The 15088-nt window shown below is 35.0% G+C and overlaps 2 protein-coding genes across 2 annotated transcripts; both read right to left on the bottom strand.

The window, feature by feature from the left end:
- Window positions 1–114: 114 nt before the first annotated feature.
- LOC125838033 (formyltetrahydrofolate deformylase 1, mitochondrial-like) lies at window positions 115–4054 on the bottom strand. The gene is made up of 8 exons (XM_049517084.1): window positions 3855–4054; window positions 3657–3769; window positions 2307–2457; window positions 2130–2203; window positions 1883–2042; window positions 1535–1633; window positions 1341–1427; window positions 115–523 (listed from the first exon to the last, which is right to left on the bottom strand). Exons 1-8 carry the CDS (start codon window positions 3993–3995, stop codon window positions 377–379), a joined length of 972 nt encoding a protein of 323 aa, XP_049373041.1. The 5' UTR covers window positions 3996–4054; the 3' UTR covers window positions 115–376.
- Window positions 4055–5767: 1713 nt separating this feature from the next.
- LOC125838188 (phosphatidylserine decarboxylase proenzyme 1, mitochondrial) lies at window positions 5768–13612 on the bottom strand. Its single transcript, XM_049517262.1, has 12 exons — window positions 13351–13612; window positions 11083–11171; window positions 10876–10926; window positions 10702–10767; window positions 10564–10624; window positions 10300–10409; window positions 9941–10194; window positions 9268–9374; window positions 8532–8599; window positions 8253–8330; window positions 7331–7453; window positions 5768–6115 (listed from the first exon to the last, which is right to left on the bottom strand). The coding sequence occupies exons 1-12, from the start codon at window positions 13517–13519 to the stop codon at window positions 5954–5956; spliced, it is 1338 nt and encodes a 445-aa protein (XP_049373219.1). The 5' UTR covers window positions 13520–13612; the 3' UTR covers window positions 5768–5953.
- Between the last annotated feature and the right edge of the window lie 1476 nt (window positions 13613–15088).

Below are 15088 nucleotides of genomic sequence, written 5' to 3'. Positions count from 1 at the left end.
TCTTGTGAGTGAAACTTACCATAGTTTGAAAAATTGAAGTGTTAAACTAAATAGTCATTCACCCAACAACTTAAACTGAAAATAGTCAGAAATGATATAATATATGTATAACTCATGTACAATATGTGTATAATCTATGTATACCATCTAGGAAAAGTAAACAATGAGTCTGACCAACTATTTGTGTAAAGGTCTAAAAAGTTTGATGAATTGGTACAAACCAGTCAATTCTTCAGTTATGTTTAATAATGTGTTGTACATATTAGTTGTATACTCGTATACTAGATTCACAAGACGAATATACAAACTTTCCTGTATGACGGACTAAATGTAGAGAGAATTATGTCGAATACCCTCATTCCCTCTTCAGTTATACTTAAAATACAACAGTCTTGTCTTTCTCATATGGTAAGACGCGTAGTTCACAATATGATTTAATTGCTTTTACTAGACACTGTTTCTCAAGATCCTCAGACTTCTGAATAAAGCTTTGCAAATTATCTCTGTGGGTAACTCTTTCAACCTGAAAGAAGATAGGTTTACTTTGTGAAAGTCTGATGTTGAAATTCTAAAATGATGGTAAACATAAATCAGATGATACATGGATCTCTTAGGGGGTGATACACTAAGATGATGTTAGCTTTAATCAACAGAAACAGCTACGGTGTTATGTTACCATCAGAACATAGGTAGGGTAATATAAAGTAGCATCCGAGCATCGAAGCATTCAAGTTATTAACAAGATCCAAACTTAAGGCATTAAGGGATCTACAGCTATGATTGATTGCTATGAAGATGGAGATCTTGGAGGAGGTCCTCATGGGAATCCTACGAAACTCTACAACTTATTCCAGACCATGAAAGAACAAGCTGGAGCATGACACAATACAAAATGATCTCCACGATTGTGGACAATGTATCAGAGGCCAGCATGGAAGAAGCGACTGGAGTGGGACACAACTCAAAATGTCTTCATGATTGTGGACACATTTCAAAATGTCTCTGGAGTTGTGGAGACAATTCAGAGGTTAACATGGAAGAAGAGGCTGGTGTGGGACACGTTCCCAAGGTGTTTTAAGCCATTCAATTTATAGGGGATTGTTGAGAATTTGTCTAAAGGAGTTGCATATCAAACAAGCATACTCTTGATAACGTCACGAAGTAATGATGCATAAATCATGATTGTTTGCATATCTTTAGCTTTATGAAGCAGCACAGAATCAAAAGAAAGAGAAAAGCTAGTTAGGACTACCATCATAGAATGATAAGCTGTCAAAGACTGAAAATGCAGGTCGAATCCTAAAACTAATTTGGAGTTCTAATTCACATAAGAAAATTACCATTTGCTCGATGATTGGACCTGCATCGAGCACTTCACTAACAAAGTGACTTGTTGCACCGATCAACTTAACACCAGCCTCAAAAGCCTATCAAAAGTTAAAGAAATAAATGCTTTAACTTTGTAAATTATCAACATAAAATTCCAGAGACGAGTAGAAAATGACATCTAAAGGAAGGGGTCTGGAAATTGAACCTGCTTAGAAGGACTCCCACCTTTGAATGATGGCAAAAGGCCATGATGAATATTAATGATATCTTTCCCATAACTTTTTAAGAACTCAGCAGAGAATACCTGCAGAAATAAGTGCAACTTTAAATTACTCAAGCAACTTAAATAGTGAAGTGTAAGATTTATTAGTAGTTTATAATGCTGAAGATCATATTTCATGTAAGCTGTAAACAACCAGTTTAAATCATTTAATTTGAACCATCTTATATGAACAAGACAAAACAAGTTACGTGACGGACAACTGCTATTACGACCAGAAGAATAGTTGTCACAATCAAGAGAAAACACAAGAATTCAATGTCCATTGATTACCTGCATGTATCTTGCAAGTACCAAAAAATCAGTGTCATGAACTAATTCCAAGATCTCTACTTCTCTTTTCTTCCCCATAGTTGTTGGCAAATAATAGTATGGAATTCCATGCCTTTCAAGTAACCGAATCACATGAGCGTCTGGACCTCGATCATGGTTGCTGTTAAACAAAGAAATCATTTCACATGATAACTAATTCTTTTAATAGAAAATACATAGTATAGTGAAGAAATTGCTTATGCTTAACCTTATTACAGAGGTTATGTCAACAGGAAGCCTACCATTCTGCCACCTGTGCAATAAATCTACAAGACAGTGGTCCTGCACCAAGTTGATGATATTTTTAAAATTACACTTCAAAAAAGGTTTATATATTTCACCACAGTTTACATTATCAGCTGTTGACCAGTGTTGGAATCAGAACCTGCTTCGAAACAAGAACTGCAATCTTATATTTGGGATCTATTTCAGGAACACGGATGACAGACTTCATTGCATTGAACATCTTTGATAGCTTAAAGAAGTCCTCATCCATTTCTCCACGGGGCCATATAGCTGGGTCAAACGTAAACTCACTGAGATTGAAGCAAGAATTAGTTTGGAATTTTGGATTCTTCTTATGACTTACCGGGAGAAGGAAACAGTAAAAATAAAAGAGCCTCGAGTATAGATGACTAATCACAGAATAAAGGTATTTGGCAAAGTGTTGCTGCTAATTCTGAATCATATACCACATAGCACACCTTACAGAGGCACATAAGCACCATTGGTTCATTACATCTTGCAAAATGAACATTTGGCCTGTTTAACCACAATAGGAAATGAAGAAAAATACAGCTCATTTCAATATGCTTCATAAGATTTTAAATGACACATATTTAGCAAGATATTAGGTTCTTCCTAAATAAACAGATCAAATTCAAAAGATAACTGTTCAATCTTCACTATCGAGTGTCTTCCATGCTAATATAATGCAAGATGCAAATTACCTAGCATAAGGATAAGATACGACAAAGCCAATTTTTTTTGTAAACTAATGTGTATAGTCTCTAGATATGCAGGAATATAAAGCAGTGACATGCTTAAACATTCCACTTTTAGCGAGATTGCTTGACAATCATTGATGTATATTTTGGGTTAAGGTGAAGTACCCCTGCTTCTACATGATTTATATATATATATATATCGCTAGGATGGCAATCCTAGAAATTTTTCTGGTACTCAAAAGTAAAGACCTAATGTAACACAGAATGGATTGCTCAAAATTAGTACTCATTTGATTACATAGATAAATATAAATCTTTTTATGATTTGCTACTCTCCAAGCACACGAAGTTAATCGACTATCAAATCACACTCTACCGATGGAAGCTTGTAGCTGCAAGATAATATAATCCATCATCAGAATGGTCCTCTTAACATCCTTATCTGCTACAGGTACCTCTGTTACTACTTATGCTACTACGTACAAACCAAAAATTGATTCATCAACACTACTGTATTACTACTATAAAAAGTTCCTCTTGTTGATACAACAATCACAAGAAGAAACTGTAGAATATTCAATATCTTCTTCTCGTTGTTTTTGACGATTGAACATACTTAATATAACTCATCTTGATGAACCATAATTGCAAAATTAAACATGCCCAAGCATGACACTATGCAACTGACATAATTTTACTACTTCAGAATAAATTCTTCAATTAAGCAAAATTGTAGCTTGGCCACGAAATGAGAGAATATTACAACTCAAGAAAGTAAGAGAAAATACCTTCTTGAGTAAAAGACATTGTTGTCTTGTGGAACAAAAACATCAGCAGTGAGAATATTTCCGCCCCTTGATGCTATGCATTCAGATAATTTTGCAACAATTCCTACTTCATCCTATTAACAAAAACCAATTCAATTCTCGTCTCAGTCGCCCATCCGAAAGATCATTACTGGTAGTGCTGTGCATAAGAAGACTTACTGGACAACGAAAGACGTGAATGCCATGTACCAGGGAATTTGAGGACCCAAATGGGAATTTTACAGATTTCAGTGACCTTTTTGAATATTTACAAACTTGTGGACCAAAATTTGGGGATACCAATCTACACAGGAGGTTCATGTCCTTCCCTTACACTTTCCAAAATCTGTTGCTATGTATCAGTCAATTTATAGTCTTATCTGTTTCAGACATTTGCCCAACTTACAACTTCCAACCGTAGCCACAATCTCAGAATTAAGACCTTTGGACAATACTTGGTTGGTAAGTTGTCGAACGACGAGAATATTTCATGGGTTGGGACATCCCATCAATTATATTAAAATGATCGTTAAGTGAAATATATGAAATTTTCTGTCTGGAATTTAAATTTGAAATTTCATAACTTTTAACTTACTCATAATGGACCACTTTATTATATATATCATGTCATATCCAATTAAATAATAGCACGTATATAATGAAGGGTTTCCGAAAATCTAGTAACTTTTTGTGGAAATATTGTATTTGTACTTAAAAAAAAAACCATTAAAGAAATATAAAAGTACAACTTGAATATCATACATGATATACTAAGCTCATTTGAACATGGCTACATATACAGTCGAAGTTGAAGTGTTTGTCATTATATTATGGTGAACGGAAAAAAGGCCAATCCATCATGGGAAATTTTCAGTGATTTTGTCTTTAGATTTTCATATGTAGTTCCATGATGGGGATATTATTTCTTTGTTTAAGTAAAATTGATGTTGCCAAGATTCCTTTGAATGATTCTCGATTGCTTCGTTTGTGCACAATACTAATGTCTTGAGAAAATCCAGTGATTGTTTGCTGTGATTTATTCTTGGTTATGTTATTTGGGGTGTATCAAACCAACAACTACATGCCCGTAGATTCACTACAAGTTGAATCTGAGAAGAGTGGGATGTACGCAAACCTTACACCCCTTTTCTGTAAAAGAGTTCTCATCCTCCCTTTTCTGTACTTCTCTTTTCAGCTTCAATGCTTTTGGAGTTTCAGAGTTGAACCTAATGGACACAAGTGTTAAGGACAAGAAAGTTGAAAGTTAAATAAGGAAGATACCTCTTTCCAGCTCCTGTATGACACACTCTAGGGGGGAGAAATGGCTGCCTGCAAATTTTGGATGATTATATGCATGATCATGCCAGTTATAGTTAGGGGTAGCAAATGGACAGATTGAACTGAATCTAGACCGGTCAAATATGGATGAATAATCAAATGGGTCATCACCAAATCCAATCCAAACCAACCCATCATCAAAATCCGTCTTGCCCGAACTCATTAAAACTTGGACGGCTTATCTGAGTTTGGCTAGTTTTGTCATCCCTAGTTTTAGTACAGACAATTAAGTTATAACATATCTCGATGATGTTAAGTTAGAGTTGTCGATATCCTTGGCTAGAAATATTACAAAATGAAGCAGCTCGATCTAGGAAAAAAAGTTTTCATAATTTCTACTAGTAACAAGGTTAGCAACTATCATAAAACCTGAATACAAAGAACCCCATAAAGCAATTGAAATTTGAAATATACAACGAAGGATAGATCTAAACAAACAAAAAAATGCCTTCAAACAAAGGGTGATTTTCTATTACTGTTATGAGGTGTGACCAATCTTCCCTCTAACTCGGTGTAAAAAGATACTCGATACTGGTAATCCTTTGAAGATTTTCAAGCATTTTGTAAGTAACTTTATTTGGAAAAGAACCCTCAAAACTGCTTCAGGAAACAGCTCTTAAATGAAACTCTTTTCAAACACTTCCGTAAAAATCGTTAACCTTACTCCCCGAGGCCACGAGGGGGAGGGGGCAGTGTTTCCACAGGCATATGTCTGTGTCATCATATCCCAAAGTTATCAAATTGACTAGATATAGTTTCTGAGCAAAAGAGAACCTGAGTTCCCATTCATATCACCCTTAAAATGGAGTTACCTCATACTATTGTAACAGAATGAAGACCTTTTCAGACTAAGTAATCTACCTAATTGTAAAGCGTTTCTCTAGAAGGCTTTTCTATAATACAAACTTACCACCCTTAATTCTGTAATTGAAATATTGTAACTAGGGATCATGCCACCTGCCCAGGGCCTCTCCCATGTGGACGCGGTCTCCCTTTTTAATACAAAAACTGAATTCCGCTGATGTGCTTTTATCTGCAGAAGGTTGTAAGATCGGAGCTTGGAAGACTAGAACCACTGTTGAACCCATATTGAAAGCTGCTAGCTGCAGAGTTAGAAGGTCAAACTTCAGTATTTATTGAATAGAGAATTACTTGATTGAAAAAGCTAAGGAAAAAGGGGCTATCACGGCTCGCTGAGCATTAGAGCTGAAAATTAATTATCTATCCCTAATTAATCACCACATTGGTCAATTGCTTGTCAATTCTCACCGGATCAACAAACGAGAGAACCTAATTGTAAGATATATATTTTTTTTAACTTGGTAACTTTGTATTATATCACAAAAGTACATGGGTTGTACTCAAACCTCATATACAAATTCACTCCAGACTCCATTACTCTATTTCTATAATGAATCTAAATCATCAACTATAGAGGCAGTGTCTTTGAGTAAAATTGATTACACCAAAAACATAACAACAAAATGCAATTTAGTTTAACTTCCTGCACACTATTTTTTATGCCTTCAAAACATCTGGAATTTCTCTTTCCAGATTGCTCACCATATTGAAGCAGGGATAATTCTCCATCTAATTTTGTCTTTTGCAAGGACACTTGCTTCCTCCCAGCTATATAAGGCCTCTCAGTAAGATATTTTGGCATACTATTATTTTGACAATAAGGTATTAACATATAATTATACACAAAATACCCAAATATTCTCATATCCTCAATATCCATGTACAAAATAGCAAACTTATGAATGAGCACTTCAAAATCAATTTCTTGGCTAGTACCACAATGGTACTAGTTAGCAAGACCCTATAAGTCCCCCAGAGAAGTTCAATTCTCCTCATTTTCTAGTCAGTCAATTGTTCCTGTTTATATCACTTTCTGAAATTAACTACACATACACATGATATCTCAACCAAGAAAATGTTCGAAGAAGAAGAAATCGCAGTCAACTAGTTGTACGTTATATATATAAATTACAAAATCTTATTAAAAAGGAGGAAATAAAAGAAGAGGAGATCATTAATCTAGTTTGGTACTATCTGCATTACAAGCCTAATAGTCAAACGACAAATCCTTGCAACACCAGGTTTGTTCACGAGCAGTACAAACCATATGATATAAAAAGAAAGAACAGTTTTTTGCTGTTCATTGCAAAAAAAGGATTTATTTCTCATGCAAACATCATCAACTTGCCATTAATTTGATTTTATCATGATATTTTGCATACTCAAAAAATGCCACAAAATTGAAATGTAGCATGCATTTTTCTGTTCATAAACAACGTCAGACTTAAGGATCATACCTCATCTCCTTTCTTCAGCAAAACACCAGTGCTTCTAGGTTCGTATACCTGTTCTTCAGGAGGTTCTGGATGTAGCAGCTTCTTCCATGGTCTATTTGCTCGCAGAGTTGGTTCAATGAAAAGCTGAAACATCAGAAAACAGTACTGAGTCAACTAGAACCAAATGAAGGCAGAAGGCCATCGTGGGATCTGCAATGGGTATCTATCATGTTCTTCATCCATACTATTGGTGGATCCGTCTTCAATGAGATAATTGTGATTTCCTATGAGTTTTCCACACTCATTATTATCTCTTGGTTGATTAATTACATGTAACATGAGTCAGTTGTGCTTAGCTAGCCTGGTTACTACCGGGGTTTCTAATGGCAAGCTTGGTGACACTGCATGACCAAACAAAAGCTGATCCCTATCCTGTTGTTTTGGTCTTCCAAATCCATTTTTCATCTTTCTATTTCTGCATTACAATTAGCTCAGGAAATTTTGTCCCTGCTATTTTACATTTTAAATTTCATAGTCATGGTGATTGGTGCCTACAAAAAAGTCATAGCCATGACAATGCACTCAAATGTCACAACTTGCTTAGACAATTATTTAGGTCATTACTAACCCAGAGGGAATATTTTTTTTGTGAAACTACAAGGTAACCATAACATGTTCACTTAGGCACCTATCCAATTGTACATACAGTGCAAAAGCCTAGAGGACTGGTGACAAATTTTGTGCAACTAATAAACGAATAACCCCCCTTCTGAGTTTATCTTTACCCAAATTAAGTAGCTTGATAATGAAAAAGCTCCAGTGGTCAGTCTTCCTAAGAATATAGTCTAGAGAGAAAAAATGGATACTTGTATCCAAACAGATAGCTGGCACACTTCGTTATACAAAATTAGTGTATCACCACGGCACAAGTATTGTAACTAACCTCAATGGAACCAATATTTGTTGCACCTACAGCTGCCATTGCCATAAAACCTTCTTGCCATTTACCTTCAAGCACAACCTGATAAATGGTTAAAACAAACATTCCATGAGATGATACATTTATGCATTTGCTTCTGTTGCAAACATTAACAACAACAATAAGAACAACAACTACTACTACCATTACTTTATAACCTCTTATAGAGAAGCCACCATCTCAAAAAGATCAGGACAATCAGGGAATAGAACGCAATTTTAGCATAAGGTAACCAGAATTTACCCTTTCATTCTCCACATATAAATTTCTTATTGTCCTCGTAGCTCGTTCATTCATGGGAAAGAGACGACCTATCAAACAAATGAATCGAATAAATTAACTGCAGGTAGGAAATTGAATAGGAAGACTTTACATGCATCAAATTTTCTTTTTCAATGGGAGGAGATGGTGACTTTGGAAGTGGACTAGTGCTTTGATACCAAGTGAAAATGATCCCAAAGAAGTGTCTTGAAAGATCTAAAAAATTATATGCCAATCAGACATTCAGAATAACAAGTCACAAAATTCTGTAACAGGCAACTCAGTCGCACGAGTGACCTTAAGTATTGCAAATTGATAATATTTGATACATTTTCCAGTAGGGTAAAGTACCTGACTGTATACAACCACAAAGGTTATTATGGTAAAGTCCTCTATACTAGTTTTCAGACACATCATATCTTTTCATTATCATATCAAACACTGTTAGCAGATGCATGAAAACAGAGAGAATACTTGTTACGGACCCCTCATTTGTTGAAGCAGCAAATATTGATGTATCAACAAATTATACTCCCCAAAAGAGCCTTTCTGAGTGTATCCTTAGCATATCATTGTAATGTGACGTTTTGGACAGGGTGGGTAGAGGGGGCTAGGTGAAGTGATCAGGGATAGGTAAACAGAAAACAGCACAGACAATGAAATCCTACTATGATGGATGAACTCCTCTTAACCTATGGATGCAAATGCGAAGACTTACCAGAGAAATGTCGACGGCCAAGAACATTCCAATCAGCTGGTGAGTGTATGCGATGATAATCTCCAGGACTCAAGTAAATCACACAGTAAAAGAGACCTTTCATTGGGCTGCAATAAGTTAATTTTCAGTTTTAAAATTTAATTAGCACTCTCTCGTTTATCATCAAGCAATTACAATCCAACACGAACAAAAAGTAGAAAATCTAAAAGGAGAAAAGAATAAAGGTTCAGCTGATGACTAACTACTACATGTTATTAGGCACCTGCTAACTAGACATACTGGTTATAATTTGTCCAGTAGTATAGATGCACTTTTTTTTTTGTTGGATAAGTTTAGTACTATAGCTGCTCATTTCCATTACAAGATTATTACGATATTTGGATAAGTACGTTATCCAAGAACGGTTTAAGAATATAAATATACAGTTCTTAAAAAGTACTAGACAGAGTTAAGCTTTTGGTAGAAAATTAATATGGAAGAAGCATCCTAGAGCAGATCAACAAGTACCATGGCAGTTAAAGGTACTAAATAGCCTATTCTATCAACAAGTGGTATGCATCAAGAGATGATTAGTTACAGGAAACAGACATTTTGATAATACATTTGAAGCGTTTACATGTTATAGTACAATGTAGATATCAGCATATTACACGGTTAACATTCCTGTGGTTACCGTGCTGGTGCAGGATCTCGGACTTTAGGAGAAGCCAATGAAACTCTCCACCAGGACTTCTGATTCGTATCATCCATAGAACCTTCTTGCCCACCATCTTGATTTGTGTTGTCATCAACCACATTCATGGGAAGGAGGGAGCTGGCACCAAGAAGCGAAGAAACAGAATAAGAAAATCCTTTGACTTGCTCAATCATAGCCCCAACTTCCTTCAACTCTCCAAATTGTAGAACAGTTCCATCAACTGGACTAATCTACAACCACATACCAACTCAGAAAGATCAGCAAATTTGATGATCTGCAATATTTTGAAACATCAAGAGAATCAACAGATAACTAGGAAGCTGGTTACCAGTTACCAGACAACAGGGATCTGGATCAATAGGTCTGGTACCCTCTTTCAATCTTCTGACAAAGAACTCTCGTAAAGATGCATACTCTTCCAAAGGCAGTGCTACTTCTTCCAAGTCTGGATTCAAAAATCGAGTTCTATAAATATTGCCATCGCCAAAAGCTTAGTTTTATTTGCACTGTGTCATAGAAGAACTATAAATATCTAAAGCATCACTATGTAAGAAGAATGCTCAAAGCATTACGAAGTAGAAACTAGAAAGACTGTTTACTTGAATGAAATGCTCTAGCCCATCCTTTATACACAGATGGACGCAGCCACATCGGAAGTTCCTGGACGAACATAGCATGGAGTCAAGTTGATGAAGGACTTTGCCGAATCTTCTGTTATTTAAAATTGATAGACTTACCACACTGGTCAAGGTACCCCAGAATCTAGAGATGGAGCGTAGTGGAAGTAATCTCATGAAAGTAGCCTACAATTGAGAAGGCAAATTATTTCCAGTATGTTCAACATGGAAAACTACATAGAATAATGTGGTAAGCTAAAAGATCAATAGCATAGGAAAGAAGTGAATTCTTACCTTTACATCAGGCTGGAATTCTAAAATTCCTTTCTCTCTTGCGTCTTCAATCTGCGACTCAAAGAGAGTTAGGACGCTCCATGAGAGAGAACATATCTTAATTTGATGTCATTTTTTTTCATGTCATCTGATTTCACACAAACCGAAAGAGAGCCCCAATAGGCAATAGTTCACTTATTTCACTAGCTTTATGAGTTAGAAAAATACCTTCTGATCATCATAGAGACGTCGAGCATGGAGAAGACCAAGCATAACTATAGTTGCGACTGTTGCACCAGGCAACAAAAGAGTGTTACCTGCATAAACCAGAAGCCTCAAATTTCAGCTGCTGTGCCAAATGATAATATTGTGGCAGGTGAATAAGTAACACGATTAAGCATTATCAAGTAATATGGAGTATTATACATAGTTTTAAAAATGCAAGGAACCAAGAACCAAACTGAATTTTCAGCAGTTCACAATAGCTGTTTTGGGCATGTAAAAGATTATCATGAAAATCACCATCAGACACAAACCTTATATATAATGCCATTACTAAACAAAAAACTATAAAGAAGAAAGGAAAAGCACAGAAGGTGCAGCTCACTCCAGCTATCAGCTCCACTTTCACTAGAGTTAGTTTGGAATTTGCCACATCAGTCATTGTGCTCTATTTTGTTTATGTGCTAATTCATATACCAATATGGATAAGCCACAAGACAATATTTTATATCAATTTCACTCCAATCCACTGAGTTTATTTAACACAACACTTCACATTGGTAAAAGTTCTCCTGAATCCAAATAGAATAGTCACTCGACTGTTTTAGGAGTTTTGACCTTCCATCAGAATCTAGTTTCCAACCTTTGAATGTTAACTCTAACCAAGAAGTGTACTCAAATGATAAACATAATTCTACTAGTTGACACAACAATTTGAAACAAACCCGATTTCCAATAGAAATACTTATATATATTGTATCGCTAAATACAAGTTACAACGTATAATACATACAAGAAAGTAATAACACACTAATTACGGATAGATCAACATAGAAGAAGGTAACTAGAAGGGGATGGGATACTAGAACAGAGAAAGGGGATGAGAGACAACTGAAAGCCAAAGCTTCGATATAATTTGCATAACCGTTCTTTCTAATCCCTAGACCTTTTTAACAATAGCTAATTGGGCCTGGATCCCATATAAAACTCTCCAGCATATTACTCGGCCCAATAATTCCATATAAATCAGTCTCATTCAAAATTCCTAACACATAGGCCCGTACAAAGTCGACTTGATTCACAACACAATTCTTAGTAGTATAAGTTTAAAATGAAGTGCACAAGTATGGAACGGTAAGATATCTTCGATTAATCTATCACACTTGTTGCTCTTTTTTTTATGACCGTGTTGTCGGGCCAGCTTTCGCACACCTCGACTAATTCCATGTGATACCTGGCACCTCTCACCAGCAATGGGTACCGGGTAACTCTATCCACCAAGGTAGGACAAATGGGAAGACTCACCTAGTGTTTTTTGTCTCCGTTGAGTTTTGAACCTAAGACCTTAGGGTTATCAACCACTACATTGGCCACTAGGCCACACCCTTGGGTGTCCTGTTGTTCATTCTTAAACAACCACTTATTGTCCAAGCCATCTTTTCTTCATATAAGTAGAAGTTCTAATATAAACAAATAATGTGTATCCTCTATAACATTGTTGATCTTACAACTATTCTCTAAATTTTGCTTTTCACTTTGGTAGACACCTTGGTATAACATAGAATCTCATAGTACTCCTCCATCTCAACCATCGTATCTTAATTTTTTGTCTTACCGATTTATCTATCTTGCCATCCTCATGAACAGTAAGCCTTGAGGTTTGGCGAAAAACTTGGAGTCAAAAGGTTTCAAGTAGAGCAGGACCAAAAACTCAATACTTGTAGTGTAAGGTAATATGGAGATTGACGAGGTGTCACACATCATATTGGGGTGAGGTAGATTAAATAGAGGCTCGCATCTGGTGTTTGGTGTGACAAGAATGTACTACCTACACTTAAAGGTAAGTTCTATAGGGTAGTGGTTTGACCAACTATGTCACACATCTTATAGGGGCATCTGCACATCTCTTCTCCAGATGTTCAAACCATCTATTTAATCGGAAACAACCTCAGTATTGTTTGCGTACACTCTACCCTCCTCATATCCCACCTATGACATCACACTTGATTGTTGGTGTTGGTGGTATCTAAGCAAGCTTGGACACACCTTCACTATTCCACCAGATACAACTTAACTTTCAGAGATAAATCAGACAGAAATTTATCTATAGAATTATAACTTAGATATTCCGAATGAGAAGTATTATTAATTGTAACATAACAACTTGCACTACGTTCTCACCGTATCAAAATAATTCTGAACTAAAATGCAACTCAAACTGAAGTTCCATATACAATTTCTTTCAAGCAGAGAAGTAAAAAAACAGAGTTGTACCCTGAGAGCTGCTGTTACTACTACTTCCGCCACGATTAAGCGAAGCTCGAGCTTCAGTGGCTTGTACCTTACGAAGAAAGGTAGTGAATTGGAAACGCTGCGCATGTGGATGACTGAAGCGTCCATTGTAAGTGAAGCAAGGAATTCTCTGAGAAGCCCTAAATTTCATCTTCTTCTTTGTCAGTGTTTAAATCTCTAAATTTTGCACACTGAGTTTTGATTTGGTCACAAGAATTACAATTTATTAGGGCTGTTTTTGGCTGAAGGAATAGAAATTCACTGAGTTTGTCTATTTTTGACTGCTCTATAGGGTAAAAAAAACAATCTCGATAATCGATTTTTGGTTTCTTTCGTATTATCTTTTTTTTTTCTCAACTACTTGTCCACTTTTTCTTGTCCCTAATTACCTGTCCATTTTGACAAATCAAGAAAGGACAAATTCTTTTTACCTATTATACCCTCAATTAAATAATTAATTATTTTTAAAAATGTAGAACTTTTCATCTACTTCATAATTAATAGGGATAAAATGGTAAACTCACTATATCATTAATTATTTTCTTAATAGGTGTGTCAATTCAAAAGTGGACAAGTAATTAGAGACAGAGGGAGTATGTATTAGTCTGTAGAAGGAATTCAAATGATTGTCTAAAATAAAGTGATTTTTGTTACTCTCTTCGTTCTTTTTTAGTTGTCATGTATACTAAAGGTATATGTAGTTGTCAATTTAAACAATTTGAACTAATTATCTTTTTCCAACTTTGCCTTTAATATTAATTATCTAGAACATATATATCCATAAAGATTAAAGAATTAATAAGAAATATTTCGTCAAACAACACTTCTTATTAATTTTTTCTTAAGGGTTGTGTGATTGTGTCAAACCTTATCATAATAATTAAAAAGGGACGGAGGGAATATCATTTATTTTATGAACATTATATATAAAAAAGTATTTTCTTAGGTTAAATTGAAAACTGAATTGTAAGAATCAAAATTGATAATAAATATCTTATCAATTGATTATCAATCTAGTATATTCACAAACCAAAAATCAAACTAATAATACATAACTCTAAACTTGACGTAAATTATTAGTTTCATGTCTAAACTATTTATAGTGTTAAAAACACTTTTATTACTTGACTAACTAGACTTAAATACATTCATTTCTGCAACTTGAGTGAAATACACCCCTAAATCCCCGTCAAGTTTAGAGGTGTTTTCAACACTTCTCTCATCTCTTTTTATTAGGAGTCTCATGCTCTTACAAAGTTTGAAAGCATTTGTTATGTCAAGGATATATTTAAGTTTAATTAGTCAAGTAAAAAGTACTCCCTCTATCCATTTTTATTTATCAAATTTTGACTTTTTACTTATCATTTTTTGACAAATCAAGAAAAATAATATTTTTTACCTATTATAATAGCCTCAATTTATTTAGAGGGTTAATGTATTTGAAAAAGGTAAACTTCTTAAATGAAAAAATTATAAATGATAAACTTATTGTATCAGCTATTAAATGAACAAGTAAGTAAAGATAGAGGGAGTATCTTTATCAAGAACACAATTAATAATTTATATCAAATTTAAATGTATACTTATTCTAAGAAAGAATGGTGGGTCTTTAATTGCTTTGGAAAGGTAAAAAAAATGTCTTACACCACACATTAGTAAAAAAATTCAATGAAACACCTTTTGGTGTGGAATTCAATGCAGGCGCCAAAGTAGGAAGGAA

The sequence above is a fragment of the Solanum verrucosum genome, unplaced genomic scaffold (genome assembly GCF_900185275.1).
Source record: "Solanum verrucosum unplaced genomic scaffold, falcon-dt-bn FXZP01000079.1, whole genome shotgun sequence".
Taxonomy (NCBI): Eukaryota; Viridiplantae; Streptophyta; class Magnoliopsida; order Solanales; family Solanaceae; genus Solanum; species Solanum verrucosum.
Note: the sequence above shows the minus strand (reverse complement) of the source record. Positions and strands in the feature narration are given on the sequence as shown.

What these genes read in the sequence shown, in the direction of transcription:
- LOC125838188 (XM_049517262.1), bottom strand. Translation starts at nt 13,519, where the DNA reads ATGAAATTTAGGGCTTCTCAGAGAATTCCTTGCTTCACTTACAATGGA. An exon ending in ATCCAGATCCCTGTTGTCTG is followed by an intron (nt 10,195 to 10,299) that starts GTAACTGGTAAC and finishes ATGTGGTTGTAG; the next exon opens with ATTAGTCCAGTTGATGGAAC. An exon ending in TGCTGAAGAAAGGAGATGAG is followed by an intron (nt 6,116 to 7,330) that starts GTATGATCCTTA and finishes CTAACTCTGCAG; the next exon opens with CTAGCAGCTTTCAATATGGG.
- LOC125838033 (XM_049517084.1), bottom strand. Translation starts at nt 3,995, where the DNA reads ATGAACCTCCTGTGTAGATTGGTATCCCCAAATTTTGGTCCACAAGTT. An exon ending in TACTTGCAAGATACATGCAG is followed by an intron (nt 1,634 to 1,882) that starts GTAATCAATGGA and finishes TTATTTCTGCAG; the next exon opens with GTATTCTCTGCTGAGTTCTT. An exon ending in GTCCAATCATCGAGCAAATG is followed by an intron (nt 524 to 1,340) that starts GTAATTTTCTTA and finishes ATCTTCTTTCAG; the next exon opens with GTTGAAAGAGTTACCCACAG.